Here is a 14,820-nt window from a genome sequence, read left to right as displayed (position 1 = left end):
TTGGGAAACTAATTATAAATGGCCGTGTCCTCCTCTTTTGTGCTATTTGAAAATATTCTCAATTGAGAACAAAAAAAAAGAAAAAACGTATATGAACTCAATGGTAAAGAGAAAAAGAGATTGGTAACCAGAAGATAATAGGTTTATGATTGAAACACAAGTGCTACAGAACAGTCAAAACCACGTACTCTGTCGATGAGTTCTCGAATCATTCCATTCCACTCTCCCCTTGAATTCATATTGCCATACGAACTGTCTCTGACCAATCGGATTTCGTACTTGAATCCAAATATTTTGGAAATTTCGTGGATTAAATCAACGCAAAATCCTTCGTATCTGTCGTTACCAGTTAACTTGTCTTCGTTGGCCTTTAACATCATGTAGGGAGGATTCTGAAAAACGTTTACAGAAATACAATTAGTTGAAAGAACTTTCATAAAATGATATCGCTAACAAACTACAAATGGTTTAGCTCATTTCTGAACGATACTCACCAGGATTGTTGTCACCCTTAATGTTCGGTTCTTGAGAGATTCTAATACTTCATGGTAGATCATGGTATAGTTTCGAGTAAACAAAACACCAGTGTCTCTGTTCCACATTCCTACCTAAAGAAGAAGACACAGATTTAAAAAAAAAAAAAAACAATAAGAGGTTGAGAATTGTTTGGTTGCAACAAATGTAAACTTGAGTCTAGTTTTCTTGGCCCCATTACTGACATTTTCCTCTTTCTCGATACTTCTACATATCATACAATATCTCACCAGGAAAACACACTTGATGCCAGAATAGCTGATGTTTGTTGGACTGAGGTTGGATAACTCGAAAATCCTGTTCTATAGACCAAACACCGGAACTTTTCAAGCCACTTCTCAAGCCTAGTATGAGGCCACCAGAAAACTGATGATCTCATACTGGGAAATAAAATTCAACTTCTGCCTATGGACAATCACACACGCACATACGTACACACATCCATGATACAGTAGGATTCGGACCTACTGTCTATTGGCTGGAATGTAGTATCTGCATCCACTTTGCAAACCATTAAGGAAAATTACTAATTATTAATTAGAATTTGCAATAAATTGAATTCTCTTTTTATTAATCCATTTTTAATCCTGTTCCGAAACCACATAAACTACTTACTCCAGAGAGTCACTTTTTAACACTGAGAAAGTAATTTCGTACACCAAGCCAATATTCACGAAAACTGAACTTTTTCTGTTCTTGATTATGCAATTGCAGAGCGAGAACCGATCTAGTAATGTCATTCGAGAAAATGTGGGCATTTTCGTCATCCCTATGGTAACGTAAGTGATTTCCAGTCGCTGATACAAACTAACTAAGCGTGACGCAAGAATCTCCCCACAATAAACTTGAATAACGCGCATGCTGTCCACATTATCGATAGCATTCTCTACTCTAACATAGTGTCGAGGATTTACGAATGCCAGGCGACAAATTATTTGAATGGCATTTGCCCCACATAAAGCGACGCAATCCTAAATTACAAAGTAAAACTCGGGTTTATTAAATCCTATACCAAACTCTTAAATTTTTATTATTTGAAGTATCTTGACTGTTAATACTATCTAAAAAACATCTTATGTCAACATATTTTTGTAACACATTGTAACAGCTGTCGGCTGCAATTTAGATACGACCACGTCGTTTTTAACAATCAGTGGTATTGTAGTTGTTGCTGTTAAGGTAATCCTCTAAATCCACTATGGAATTTAAATTCCCAATGTAAAAACAATATCGTTAGTGAACTAATCAATCGCTTTTGAATTCGAATCTGAATCTGAAGGATGTTCGTTTTGATTGATCGAGTTATTTCACTAACTGGATGTCACGCTTTAATTTCAGCAAGTTATGTACTGTTGAATATTTTCTTCCAATAGAATTGTTGGCGACATTCAACTTCTAACCAGCTTATAGCAGATCTTTGACTGTAATGATTCTCGTAATAACAATTGTCAGTGAGTTGCCAGAGTTTCTTCTATTTATTCATCCAAACAGACAAACTACCCCGTGTGGTGACCGAGGTTAAAGAATAGTCCCAATGTATCCCATGCATGTAGTAAAAGACGACTAAAAGGGGTACCCAGTCCCAGGGTTATGGCCGGGTTCCTTCTTGAAAGGTTAGGCGTAGGGCTAACAACTCTGTCCTGTAAAAACTCAACTTGTTAAGAAAGTCAAAAGGAAAATTAACCGGACGGACTTCACGGAACTACCTGGACATCAGAAATAGGATTATGAATATTAGTTTGGAAGCTGGAGTGTCTTGCACCTGAACAGACCAGGAACATTGAGGAGAGTGTGTGAGGAACTGCAGAGATATGGAGTGCGGATAACAGCATTGCAGGAGGTGAGATGGAAAGAAAGTGGCATATTTTATACCAGAACACATACTATTTTTTTACAGTGGAGGAGATCAAAAAGCCTTTGGTACGACATTCTTGGTTGATAAAAAATGAAAACACTTGGTTCTTGATTTTATACCAGTTAATGAACGACTTTGTGTACTGAGAATAAAGTTTAAGATGTTCAATATTTCACTTATATGTGCACACGCACTAACCGAAGACTCTTGTGAAGGAGACAAGGTGAATTTCTATGAATAATCGGAGAAGATACATGATCAGGCACCGAAACATGACGTTAAAATGGTTCTAGGAAACATGATTGCCAAAATAGGAAAGGAAGAGACCTTCTGACCAACAATTGGAAGAGACAGCGCACACGAAGAAAGTAATGAAAATGGCATGAGACTAATTGATGTACAACCTGTTTTCCACATAAAAAAGTACATAAAGTTACCTGGAGATCGGTGGAAGGAATAACGGAAAATCAGATAGATCATGTGATGATTGATAGACGATATGCGACAGATATCATTGATATAACAAGTTTTAGAGGAGCGGATTGTGATACGGATCATTACTTGTTAAGAATTAAATATAAACAAAGGATAAAAATTAATAAAATAGGTAGAGGAAGGAGAACACCAAGATACGAAATCCAAAAATTAAAAGACAGAAAAATCAGACAAAATATATTGAAAGATTGAGAGAAGAAATAAAAGAGGACGAATATACAAATAATATGACTATAGATAAAAATGGGAAGGGATCAAGAATAAAAGTACTAAAGTGGCTGAAGAAGTTCTGGGATTCAGAAACAATGATAAAAGAAGTGAATGGTATGATTTGGAATGTAGAAAATGTGTTGAAGACAGAAATACATGGGAAACTCGAGCAAATGAGAATTAATATAGAAATAAACGACAACAAGCCAAAAAGATGTGTAGAAAACAATATGAATGGGAAAAGATAGGGCTAAACGAAATTGAGATTTTCAAGAATACAGGAAAAATTAAGAAAATGTATAATAAGATAAAGGAAATTAAAGGCGGATTTCAACCCAGAACAACTTTCTGCAGAGACCATGAGGGAAACTTACTCGGCGAAAAGGAGGACATTTTGAGAAGGTGGGCAGAATATCTTGAAGATCTCCTTCAGGACAAAACAAGGTTGGAAAATAACGTTCCAGAAGAAGATGAGTTTAACGAACCCTTGGCAAGTATGGGAAAAGCTGAGACAGAGGAAGCACCAGAATTAAACGAGGTGGAATTAGCCCTAAAGAGAACGAAAAATAATAAAGCACCTGGTAAAGATGGAATACCAGTTGAGCTGTTAAAATACGGTGGGTGGGCAATCCTGAACGCACATCAGAGTTCAGGATTACCAAAGGATTACGACAAGGAGATCAACTATCAACAATGCTTTTCAACCCATGTCTTGAAAGGGTAATACGAAATGCAATTATAAACAGAGGTGGAACTATTATGAATAGAAGTCTACAGCTTTTGGCTTTTGCGGGTGATGTGGACTGTATTGCAAGGACTGAGAGAAGCCTCAGAGAAGGTTATAAAGAAATTAGGGAGGAGGCAAAGAAAATGGGACTACAAACAAACGAAACTAAAACAAAATTCTTAATTGTTGCCAGAGATAAACAAAAATTTGGAAGCAGCCAAAGTTTCACAGCAGATGAAGAAATCTTTGAACGAGTCGAGCATTTCAAATATTTGGGTTCAGTAATAACAGAAAGTAATGATGTGTCAGTCGAAATTACTAATAGAATAAGTGCTGCAAATAGAACTTATTATAGTATTCAACCACTATTAGAATCTAATTTGATTCCGATAAAAAGTAAAATCCAGATATATAAAGTAATCCTCAAACCTGTACTTTTGTACGGCTGTGAAACATGGACAATGATCCAGAGAGGACAAAACCGACCACAAATATGGGAACGAAAGGCATTAAGAAAGATATTTGACCCAAATGACGAGAATGGACTTTGGAGAGCGAGGAATACAAAGAAATAATGGAGAAATTCAATGAAGTGGGTATTATTACTGAAATAAAGGTGAGAAGATTGAGATGACTAGGACACGTTCAGCGAATGGGGAATGACAGAGCCGAAAAAAAGGTCCCCATGTCTGGACCAGGTGGATCTAGGCCCGGAGGACAACCAAAAAAAGGAGATGGCTTGACGACGTGGAGGATGATTTAAAGAAAATGAGAGAAAAAAACTTGTGAAAGGCACAGAATCGTGAAGAATGAAGGCTATCCTGAGACAGGCCCAGGTCCTAAATGGACTGTAATACCAAGGAGTAGTAGTAAACAGACAAACTGTTCTGAGAACAAACGCAGTTAACACATATAATGTTAATTTATAAATATATATACAATAAAGCATGACTTTCCATAAAAAAGTTAGCAACACTTCACAAGCACCGCCTATTATAATTATTTCTTTCTACTCTAAAAACGCTGTTTTGTTTTTCAATTTATCTGTCTGGATTTTCAAAAACCTTAACGCACCGCTCCAAGTATAAAACAGAGATCGGCTTTACATCCACGATTTCTCAAGTTCAAGACAATTCAAAGGATAATGATGAATCATTTTAGTGTCCTTCAGTTGTGTTTAGCTTAAATTAAAAAGCCTAAACAGCAGGTTAGAGGTGAAAAGTTCGTATGGCATCGATATTCCCGAATCTACTCAGTTATTTTTGTTCTTACGTATTTCTCATAATAGTTTAAATTTCTCTCACTGACCTGTCAGATAAATTGTTTTCAGCATATTAATGCTTTGATAACTTGTCCCACGAGGGAATGACATCTTAGACATATCCAGTACTTATTTTTAAATTGAATTACAACTAATCTTATCAAAGCAGACTTTTGGTTCTTATCTTCAAAAATATTAAAATTTTTTTTTCGTTATTTTCTTGTCCTAAAACCAAATTCAAACTCAGACGATAAACGAAGGGTCTGTAGCAAGTTAAGAGAGACGGTAATTATTGAGAGACAAATGGCATGACGGTCCATCAACAAAAATTTCAGCTTCACAGAGCTATCGTTAATCAACCAAGCGAACGTATTAAGAGCATTTAATAAGATAATGGAAAGAAGTTAATCGAATACGAGGATGCAACTGATGTAAAAGCCACAACAAACTATCAGCAGGCAAGAGAGAGTCAATGTATTCTGTGCACAAGAATCATCAAACTTAATCAGATAGAACTTACATTAACCAGACCAATTCACAGAAAACATATTAATGGATAAATAATTTATTAATCTTTCCATTAAGAACGGTAAGTGGCTTGAAATGCTGCCAAATATATAATTATTTATGCCATTAATTCGAAGTCAAATTATGGATCACAAGCGCCCTTGAAAGCAAAACGAATCCTGTTATGAGTGGCGTTTGATGGATGGACTCAATCGAATGTAAAGGTCTGCTTATTATGGTGGGTGCGTAGGAGTGCGCGCGCACACCACACACACACACACACACACACACACACACACACACACACACACACACACACACACACACACACACACACACACACACACACACACACACACACACACACACACACACACACACACACACACACACACACACACACACACACACACACACACACACACACACACACACAAAATGTTGAAATGCAATTGAAACCTGCATAAATACGCATAATTTTCTTCATCATTGTCTGCCAAGCGAATATTGATAAAAACGTGTTCTTTGCCTCGCAAGCCTGATCATGCAGTCATCATGCAAGTATATTGTAATGCGCTATGGATTTCTTTATAATATATTACACAGCTTTACTTACCTTTGCAAATCCTTCTCTCTTCACTTCAACAACGTCAAGGATGAACTCCGTTCGATCGCCCCAAGGATCAATTTTAACATTACCTGTCATTCCACGTATGTGAATCTGCAAGCGATTTATCAAACCTGTTAGTGAAAACCTCTTTACAATTCAGTCAGTAAAATATTATGATTAAGAGTGCATAGAAATCCCATTAATGTATGTTTTTTATTGTTTCGTAAAAAAAAATCTACGAAAACTGTCACAGAATTGCTTTTAATGCTTTTATTGTATTACTTTAGTTGCGAAATGTAAAAATATTTCTTTTTTTTTTTAGATGTAAAAAATACTGTATCTATAATCATTTTTTATTCCAAACAGTAGATTAAGAAACTGTAGTCTAAATATATATTGTCGATTTAATTTTAATTTAATGAAAGAGAAAATAATTCCTAGGGGGCGCTATGAGACAATGATAAATATTAACGTGGAATGTTAGCTATTTCAATCATCAAAGGGAGTACGTGGAGCTCTTTTTGCCCCTGCTTTTGCAAATCGAGGAAGTAACCTAGTTGCAACCCCATACCCATCACCAAAAGTCAGCCTATGGGTATCGATGATTTTAGGTGCATCGAGGTGAAACCACGGCAAATAACTATCCCCAACTTGTTTCTAAACTCGAAGGCTCATACTGTTGTCTGAAATACACAGTACTTCCATTTTCTGCTATATAATTTGTACTACTGTTAAAACGGGTTTATAAATACGAATATATTTTGCTAATCAACACTGAAAATTCTCTTCCATACATATCTTCGCTTATGTTGTATAAAAAATATACAAATAAGTTTAGACAAACAGGAGAAGCACATACCGTTTTTAAGTAGTTGACTATAGAATGGCCGAAGGAAGAATGCCTAGGGTAGCTACACGATGTTTTGGATAATTCTGTGTGGGTATCAACGATATTGTGCAGTGCGTGGGCAAGAAGGTGGATGGCGTCACGGACCAAGGCAGTCTGGGTCTGCAAAATAACAAACATTCTCAGATTTAAGTTTACTGAAAGTGAAAATACTTAGACAAAGATGTAAATATTTTGTTTAATAACTAAAGTTAATGTACATTGATGATCATTTCACCAGCTCAAGTAACATCGTCTATCCACTTGAAAAACATGCGAAGAGAAAACATGAAAGAGTCTAAAGTCATATGATCGATTCTAGCTTTATCAGGGTTTCACTCTCTTTTTTGTGATGGTTTTCTACAATTCATATCATTGAATTAAATGGAAGTTAAGAGAGACATTTGTTCAAAATTTATTTGGTATGTCTAATGCAGTTGAAGGGACTTTATAGAACTTTATAGAGAAAGTCCTTGCCATTTAAAATTTGATTAACGCAAACTGTTTTGCTTTCATTATTCAATGAGATGATTCCACATAATATACACTCCTGAGCCAAAACATTATAATTATCTACCCAGTAGCAAGTTGAGCTTCCCTTTGCCGAGATAACCCTCACACACGTCTTGGCATTGACTCCAATAGACCAGACAGAGAAGGTGTCCTTGAGGTATTGCGGACCACCTAGACAGAACAACATCCCGGAGGACAGTGACCGAGGGAAGCACTGGGTCGAAACGGTGGATGTTGCGTTCTACATGAGAACACCAATATTCGATGGGATGCAAGGCAACGCTCTGTGTCACACAGGGTTCGGATCCTTCGGATCATATTTTCACCATTTGCATCAAAGGGCTTAATAATGTCCACGACAATAATCTTCCCCACTACCACCGATTAGTTTTTGGCCAATCATACCATTTGGTCGGTCGGAAGCAGGCTGGGTGGTTATAATGTTTTGACTCCTGAATGTATATGTCCACCACCTTAAGCATTTGTTTTTCAGTCTGCCTTTAAATAACCAAAAGTTTTCGACCGTTTCACATTTGTATATGGGTATTTATCTCAATAACCGATTGGCTGTCTAATCAGAAGATTGGGTGATGAATCGTGGAGTATATTAAACATAAAATTAGTCAAGGTTTGCGTAGTTTGGTTTTATCTGAATTTTTTTGCGAATTCATCCAAGCAATCTCCTAATTACACTGATTGGTACCATTTACAATCTCTCTGTTCCCATTTCTAAGATCTGCCTTATCTTAGTGTGGCACGATAACTTTACAGATGATATAGTAAAGTTTTCAAACATGGAAGTAGTTAGAATTATTCATCATTACTGTCTGTGTAATTTGTTTCTAATAATCACAGTAACGCGCTGTTTGCCCAATTCCAACCGCAGATAAGTTAATGAAATGAAAAATATTTCATTGGTTTTACTGATTAGATGAAGAGGAAAACCCTGAATCGCATCCCATTAAATAACGACTCGATTTGCTTCCCTACATCTTCAATGACAGTCGGAGAGCACTCGATGGCTCACCGGAAAACGCAACAACATTAATAATCCCTCCACTTAGGTTGCTAATAGCAACCGCAGCAGCACTAGAGACACCTGGAAATGGTTGCGGCTAATAATCTCTGAAGTACCAAGAGAAATTTGGTTATTTCCATAATGAATAAGATCGGTTATAAGTTTGGATTTTCTGCCCAAAGGAAATGAATCTAAGCTGTAGTTTCGGATGGAATTTCCTGTTTAATTAAAGGCTGAAATCAAGCACTCAGGCATCGCTACGTTTTTAAGAGAATCGAGGTAATGCTCGTCGTCCCTGCAGTCCTTACACTATAAATCAATAACCAAGGAGATGAGCTTGTATAATGACTCAGTTAGCAGACTATGAAGGGATGGGATAAAAGGATTAGCATCCTCTTCTTGGACATATGTTCGTTAATTAAAATTTCTGAACACTCGTGTAACTTGAGAGGGTGTTCTAAATTTAGTCACCGGAAGTATTGCTCTTCGGATTTCATTTAGAACGATCTAGTCTTCACTGCGCCATTGCTGGAAGTATCAAGAGTTCCGTATAGCGAGATAGCAGGGTATGCGAGATTTGGGCTAAGATGAGCATCTTTGGGCTGAAAGTATATCCAACATGATAATTTATTTAGACACAGTATGGGGTCAGCAGCTGTAAATATCTATTGACTACAAAAATAAATACCGTGCCTCAAGAAGGCAGTCTTTCTCTCTCTCTCTCTCTCTACAAATGAAGCCTTTGTCTGGAAGGTGGTTACCATGAGAACAGCAGTTTATCAGTGATGTTCTTAGTTTTACATTTATTTTCAAGAGTCGCTATTATCACAGAAGAATGGTTCCAATATAACGAAATCATAAACCTCTTAGAAAATCGATCAAGAATGTCTGACTAAACTAAATGAATGGTAAAAGTCGAATCTAAATTTTTATTTGGATATTGGACTGTGTTTTCGTAAATTTATTTGCCGCTATGGCGAATTCAGTTGATGTGCCAAACTTGTCCTTTTTTTATTATTGCTACGAAAACGAGAAATATTACTTTGAAAAATAATACATCCAGAATTCCTCTGTGATAACAACGACTCTTGTGAATAAAATGAAGATAAGAATGCTGCTGATAAATTGTTCTCCTGGCAATCTTCATTGTAGAAAATAAGCGAGACTTTCTTTTTGAGGCACGGGGTTTATTTTTGTAATGTTTGGATACGAGTTTCTACAAACAAATTTACTTATTCTGAGTAAAGCTGTGATTTTGCACTTAAAAAGATTTGAATATCCATTTAATGAAAGATAATAAATACAATAATCTATCAAAATCATTGCAGTGAGGTTTACAACCATGAAAGTAAACCTCAATTACATTAGTGGGTATGCTAAGGATTCTTTTTTATTAATTTTATTATTTTTTATGTTTACAGACTCAGGAAATCCTGCTTCTAGAGACAAAACATGGAAATTGTTCAAGCGCCAATTCAGGTCTCCAAGACAAACATTACACAATCATCACATAATACCAACATATAAAAATCTATTGAATAACGAACTAAAAGTCTGATTATAATAATAATAATATGTTTAAGTGTACACACGTTTTTAAAAGTATTAGAACTCTTGCATGTAAAATATCAAATTTGACGAATCAAAATCTAAATTTCTTCTACGTATTAAACCTCTCAACCTGCTATAGTTAAGTAGGTTGATTTCTTATAAACTTATAATTCTGATTATCCTACGAGCGGTCTTAGGCCCTTAACTGCGTCGTTTTCAAGATAGTTTGCGTCACAGTGAAAAATCAATAATTAGAAAAGTTAGGCCTAATATTATAACGTTACATAAATTTGCCAGAATAAAAAGCATTGAGTAGAATTTATTACAAGTAATTGGGTCCCTGTTTGGTGACGTAAAGCGATCTATTGGGCACACGCATATAGTCTTCTTTGCTGTCATAGAACGACCTTATTCGACATGAATTACTTGAAATTACTGATAACTTTATCACCGCAGTTATTGTTCGTAAATTTAGACCCGACCCAACTTTATTCCTTACTCGTACATTTAATGGGCTATTATACTTTTATTGCGTTCAAACCATTATGGGTTAGCTTTTGCCGCAAACGCCATTGCAAACGGCATTCCTTTTTACGAGTTTTTCATTTTATTGCGGTCTAAATAAAAATATCTCATTGCCGTTTACTATATCATGTTCATGTAATTAATTACCACCGTCATTAATTTGCGATTGTGTGGTCGGCTATTTAAACGGTGTTAGAATGTTCATTTATTACTTCGTATTCTATGGCTGAGGACATTGGGCAGTTTACACGAAAACTTTAAAGAATCTCATCAAATACATTTTAAATTGTAATTATACAATCTAAATTCCTACGTGTTTGTACTTACATAACTTTTTTTCTACTAGTGTATTGGTTGCTATGACGAATGACGGTTCTAGTATTTGCGGTCACAGAACTGTCTATTAAGTCATCAGGCACATCTGATGACTTATCGGATCGTTCTGTAACAGAAAATACTTCTGCAATGGAAAAATATTCCATTGAACTGTTAGGTCTTTATTATACCTCCCTTAAATCGTACATTGAATCAAATTCTGCGTGCAACAGTCGGCATTTGCTCAAAGTGAGTCGCAACGACACAATGGGCATCGTAACATTCTACAAATAAACTGTTCGTTCCAACACAGAAATAATTTTCACCAGAGAATTGCATTTTCATCAACACTGTACAGTTGAAGCGTCCTATCAACTGTCTGTAGACAGGATGGAATCCACAAGGCATTGTTGTCAGACCGCGTGATGAATGAAGGGTGATATTAAAATGCATTTTGTGGAAATGTAGGCAGCCATTTTTTATTTTCATCTTCTCAAAAACGAATCCAGTTTTGCAGAATTTCAAGGACAATGAAAACACGTTCTTAATCAATGATCAATTAGTAAAGCAATCAAAAAGAAAAGAATAAACTCGTCATACTTTTAGAATCCCATGTTTGAAACTAGTTCGCTTGTAGTGTGGGAATCTTTCTTCTACAAAATCAGCCATCGGATACCGGGATGGATCCACCAGTCTGAAGCCTGAAATATTGGTACGTCCGTAATAAAAATAACCCAAGTTTACGCTGTGCAAATCCTGAAATAACACATTTAAGTGCTTTAATATTCATTCTCTCATTGTTCAATTTTAACAAATTTGCTTTCTCTTATAAGAAATCGTAACATTAGAAAAAGTAACCGATTGTACTTACCAGATTCGAAATAATGTAACTGTGGTATTCAGTCATCATCCCTACATCTTGAGCCTAAAAGAAAAAAAGAAGACAAATCAAATAGAAAGTCTACTTTCGTTTTCACCAATTACCTAAAAGAACTTTTTCCTTCTCTCTCTCTCTCTCTCTTTCTCTGCTTTTTGTTCATCGTTATCTGTAATTTTTGTAGGCATCTGCCAAGTCTAGTAAGTCTCTTACATGGTTCATTATTTCGAAGTGTAGCTAGAAATACTGCACTCGAAGCAAATGGTTATTTTAAAGAAAGAGAATACTTCGTTTGGTTCTTTATCTTCAATTCTAAGTAGTCTTCAGTATCATCAAGTGTTTGAAGATGTTTTTCCCTCTCGTATTACTTTCTGTTCTCTGTTCTCATAGTAGTAAAAAAAAAAACGGAAAAGATTGTCTAAATAACTTTATTGTTTGTAAATTAGCTCCACGAACATTAATATTTCATGGGTTACTATGCGCTTTTATTTAGCAATACAATTAAATGGACGTTTCTATACTTATATTAGTATCATTCTCGAGGTTTCTTTTACTTAAAACTAAAAAACCATTTAAGTTTTAAGTTAGTCACTTCATTTTAATTTTAATTTTAGTTAGTCACTTAAAACCATTTTAACTCTTAGATGATAAATATGTTAGTTACTTCATGAATTCTTTAATATCCAATTAGTAGCGTTCTATATGTATAATCGGCGACCAATAGAAATATGTCAAGACAATACCGTGACAGATGCTCTTCTCGATACGTTAATCTTTCTAATTCCGAATTCTCTACGTAAAACTGATGCACAGAATACATATAAAAGGGAGTCAAATGAACTAGTTTTATGTACAAAAAGTTGTAATATAAGTTTCACATGTCTAGAAAAATAAAAGGTAATTATGAAAACAACTCAGTGATTCTAAATGGCTTTAAATAAACCGTGTGCTGTTTACTCATCCCATCTTTACCTTTCTACTTACCTTTAAGCGTGTTAGGCTCAATTGCCTGTCACGGCCAAGTACCTCGGCTTCAAATAAACGTCATTAATGACATGATATGAGGATTAAACTCATCTACATGTTCTTCTATGCCTGTCAAAATGGGTATTTGTTTGCCAGTTTGTTTTACCGATGAACAATCCAAGTTTCCGGTAGGGAAACAACTCCTTACGACTGTATGACACCGACTCACTAAAGGATCTTTGCATTCTAGACAGGATTCGAACCCATTTTTGTTAAACAAAAATGTTTGTAGCTATCAAATGAGCTACGGAGTCATTTCGTTTTGCTTGCCTCTTAAATCGGAACGTTTATTTTGCTTATAGGACTGAGTATGTTAAAAACATTTCTTTTTTCCCTTGTCTTTGTAAGATTACAGTTTGTCAAAAGAAAAAATAAGATTGTCTTTACATAACACTTGAAAGACAAAACTATAGACTCAACCTCAGACTTTAGCAAAGGCCCAATGGTAATCCACTTCTCTAGTGGATCTTCATTCTGCATTGATTACATTAAAACGGTATAGTTGCCAGGATATTGAGATCCTACTGACGTTACTCGTCACCCATACTTAGTGAATGTACTTCTTTTAAATATTTAGATCCGAGACAACGGACAGATGAGAATCACGTGATCAACTTCCCCTAATGAAGCACTTTAACCCAGCCGATAAACTAATCTCACAAAGGAAACGTTGAGTACTCTTGACACGACTGAAACGACAATAGAGCGTGATATTAATCTTGTAGCAAAATTACAATTCGCCAAAGGGATATTCAGATTAGGACACGAGCGAGAGATGTAGAAGCAATTTGCTGTTTAGATACTCCGGTGATAATAATAGATGGCGCTTCTGTATGCTAAAAATGATCTCGGCCGTCTAATAAAACCTTCAACAGTTAAACCGAATTAGGAGACATTTGAATGGAAATGAGTTTTTGAGCACAGTAAATAACGCTTATGATTACTATGATAAATCTGATGGTGGCACTTGCCAAATAAAAGGTTGTTTTATTTTAATTAAATAATTTTATCTTTATTTTTGTTTACTTTTTTGTGCGAAGACGAATTAATGTTTCTTTTGTGTTAATATCAACACAAATGCATATTTCTCACTACCCTATGAAGAGATCATGGATAAGGAGAGAGGAGTAATGATCATTGATTTGACTTACATCTTTGAGCACACTTTGCAGCTTGTCCATTGGGATGTCCATCAAAATATGAGTTTCTCCTTGTGCACCGATGTCCTTCAACACCTTCCTGTAAGACTGTCCTGGGCGGAGCTGGCGCAGTGTGACTTTGACGCCTTCGTTGGCAGAACTCTTCAGAAGGTCCTGATGGTGCAGCAGATCTGAAAGATCAATAATAAAAGAACAAACGCCCTAAAAGAACGTGCAGAATGGGAATTTAAAAAAAAATCGAAATAACTGAAATCTGAAAAAATGTTAATATTTTACTATGGCATGCATGTAAGCTATTAGAACAGGTTAAATCTGTTTAATGGTATTTATTAGTTCATATTACTTACTTTCATTGTCTTCATAGACAAGGGTAAAGGACTTCCAATTGAGTGACGAAACCAAATCCAGGTAGGCTTTGCTTAAAGTGTCTGGTTGCGGAAATACACTGATGGAGTAGTTATGCCTGGAAGACCATGAATCCCAAGTGGTTTGGATGTGGGGAAAATGGAGGGAATCACTCGCCGAGCGGACAACGGCTGCAGCGGACGGGGATGAAGGACCGAGTATAGTCACGACGCCTTCTTCTAGCAGGGTACACACTACAGCAGTATGCAAAAAAGAAAAAAAAAGAACGAAAGAATTAGCTTTGGAAAAACAACCGCACATTAAATCACTAAAGAAGCTGATTTGATCTACCCTCCCCCCTCCACCCCTTAACGTCCCCCACTATGGTCGCAGGTGCAGCGAGAA

The 14,820-nt window shown here is 36.0% G+C and overlaps 1 protein-coding gene across 1 annotated transcript in view; it reads right to left on the bottom strand.

Annotated features, from left to right (window-relative positions):
- LOC150100892 (glutamate receptor ionotropic, kainate 2-like) overlaps positions 1-14,820 on the bottom strand; it is a 73,703-nt gene that overhangs the window by 14,800 nt on the left and 44,083 nt on the right. Inside the window, exons 3-10 of the mRNA XM_090402070.1 lie at positions 14,418-14,669; positions 14,062-14,240; positions 11,879-11,932; positions 11,608-11,763; positions 7,059-7,208; positions 6,206-6,310; positions 495-608; positions 189-392 (exon numbers count right to left, since the gene is read on the bottom strand). Of these exons, the coding sequence (XP_090258196.1) occupies positions 189-392; positions 495-608; positions 6,206-6,310; positions 7,059-7,208; positions 11,608-11,763; positions 11,879-11,932; positions 14,062-14,240; positions 14,418-14,669 (1,214 nt within the window). The remainder of the gene's footprint in view (positions 1-188; positions 393-494; positions 609-6,205; positions 6,311-7,058; positions 7,209-11,607; positions 11,764-11,878; positions 11,933-14,061; positions 14,241-14,417; positions 14,670-14,820) is intronic.

Source organism: Typopeltis vanoorti, chromosome 12 (genome assembly GCF_054136105.1).
Source record: "Typopeltis vanoorti isolate ZY-2024b chromosome 12, IOZ_Tvanoo_1.0, whole genome shotgun sequence".
NCBI classification, from domain to species: Eukaryota; Metazoa; Arthropoda; class Arachnida; order Uropygi; family Thelyphonidae; genus Typopeltis; species Typopeltis vanoorti.
This window is presented reverse-complemented; position numbering and strand designations above follow the sequence as displayed.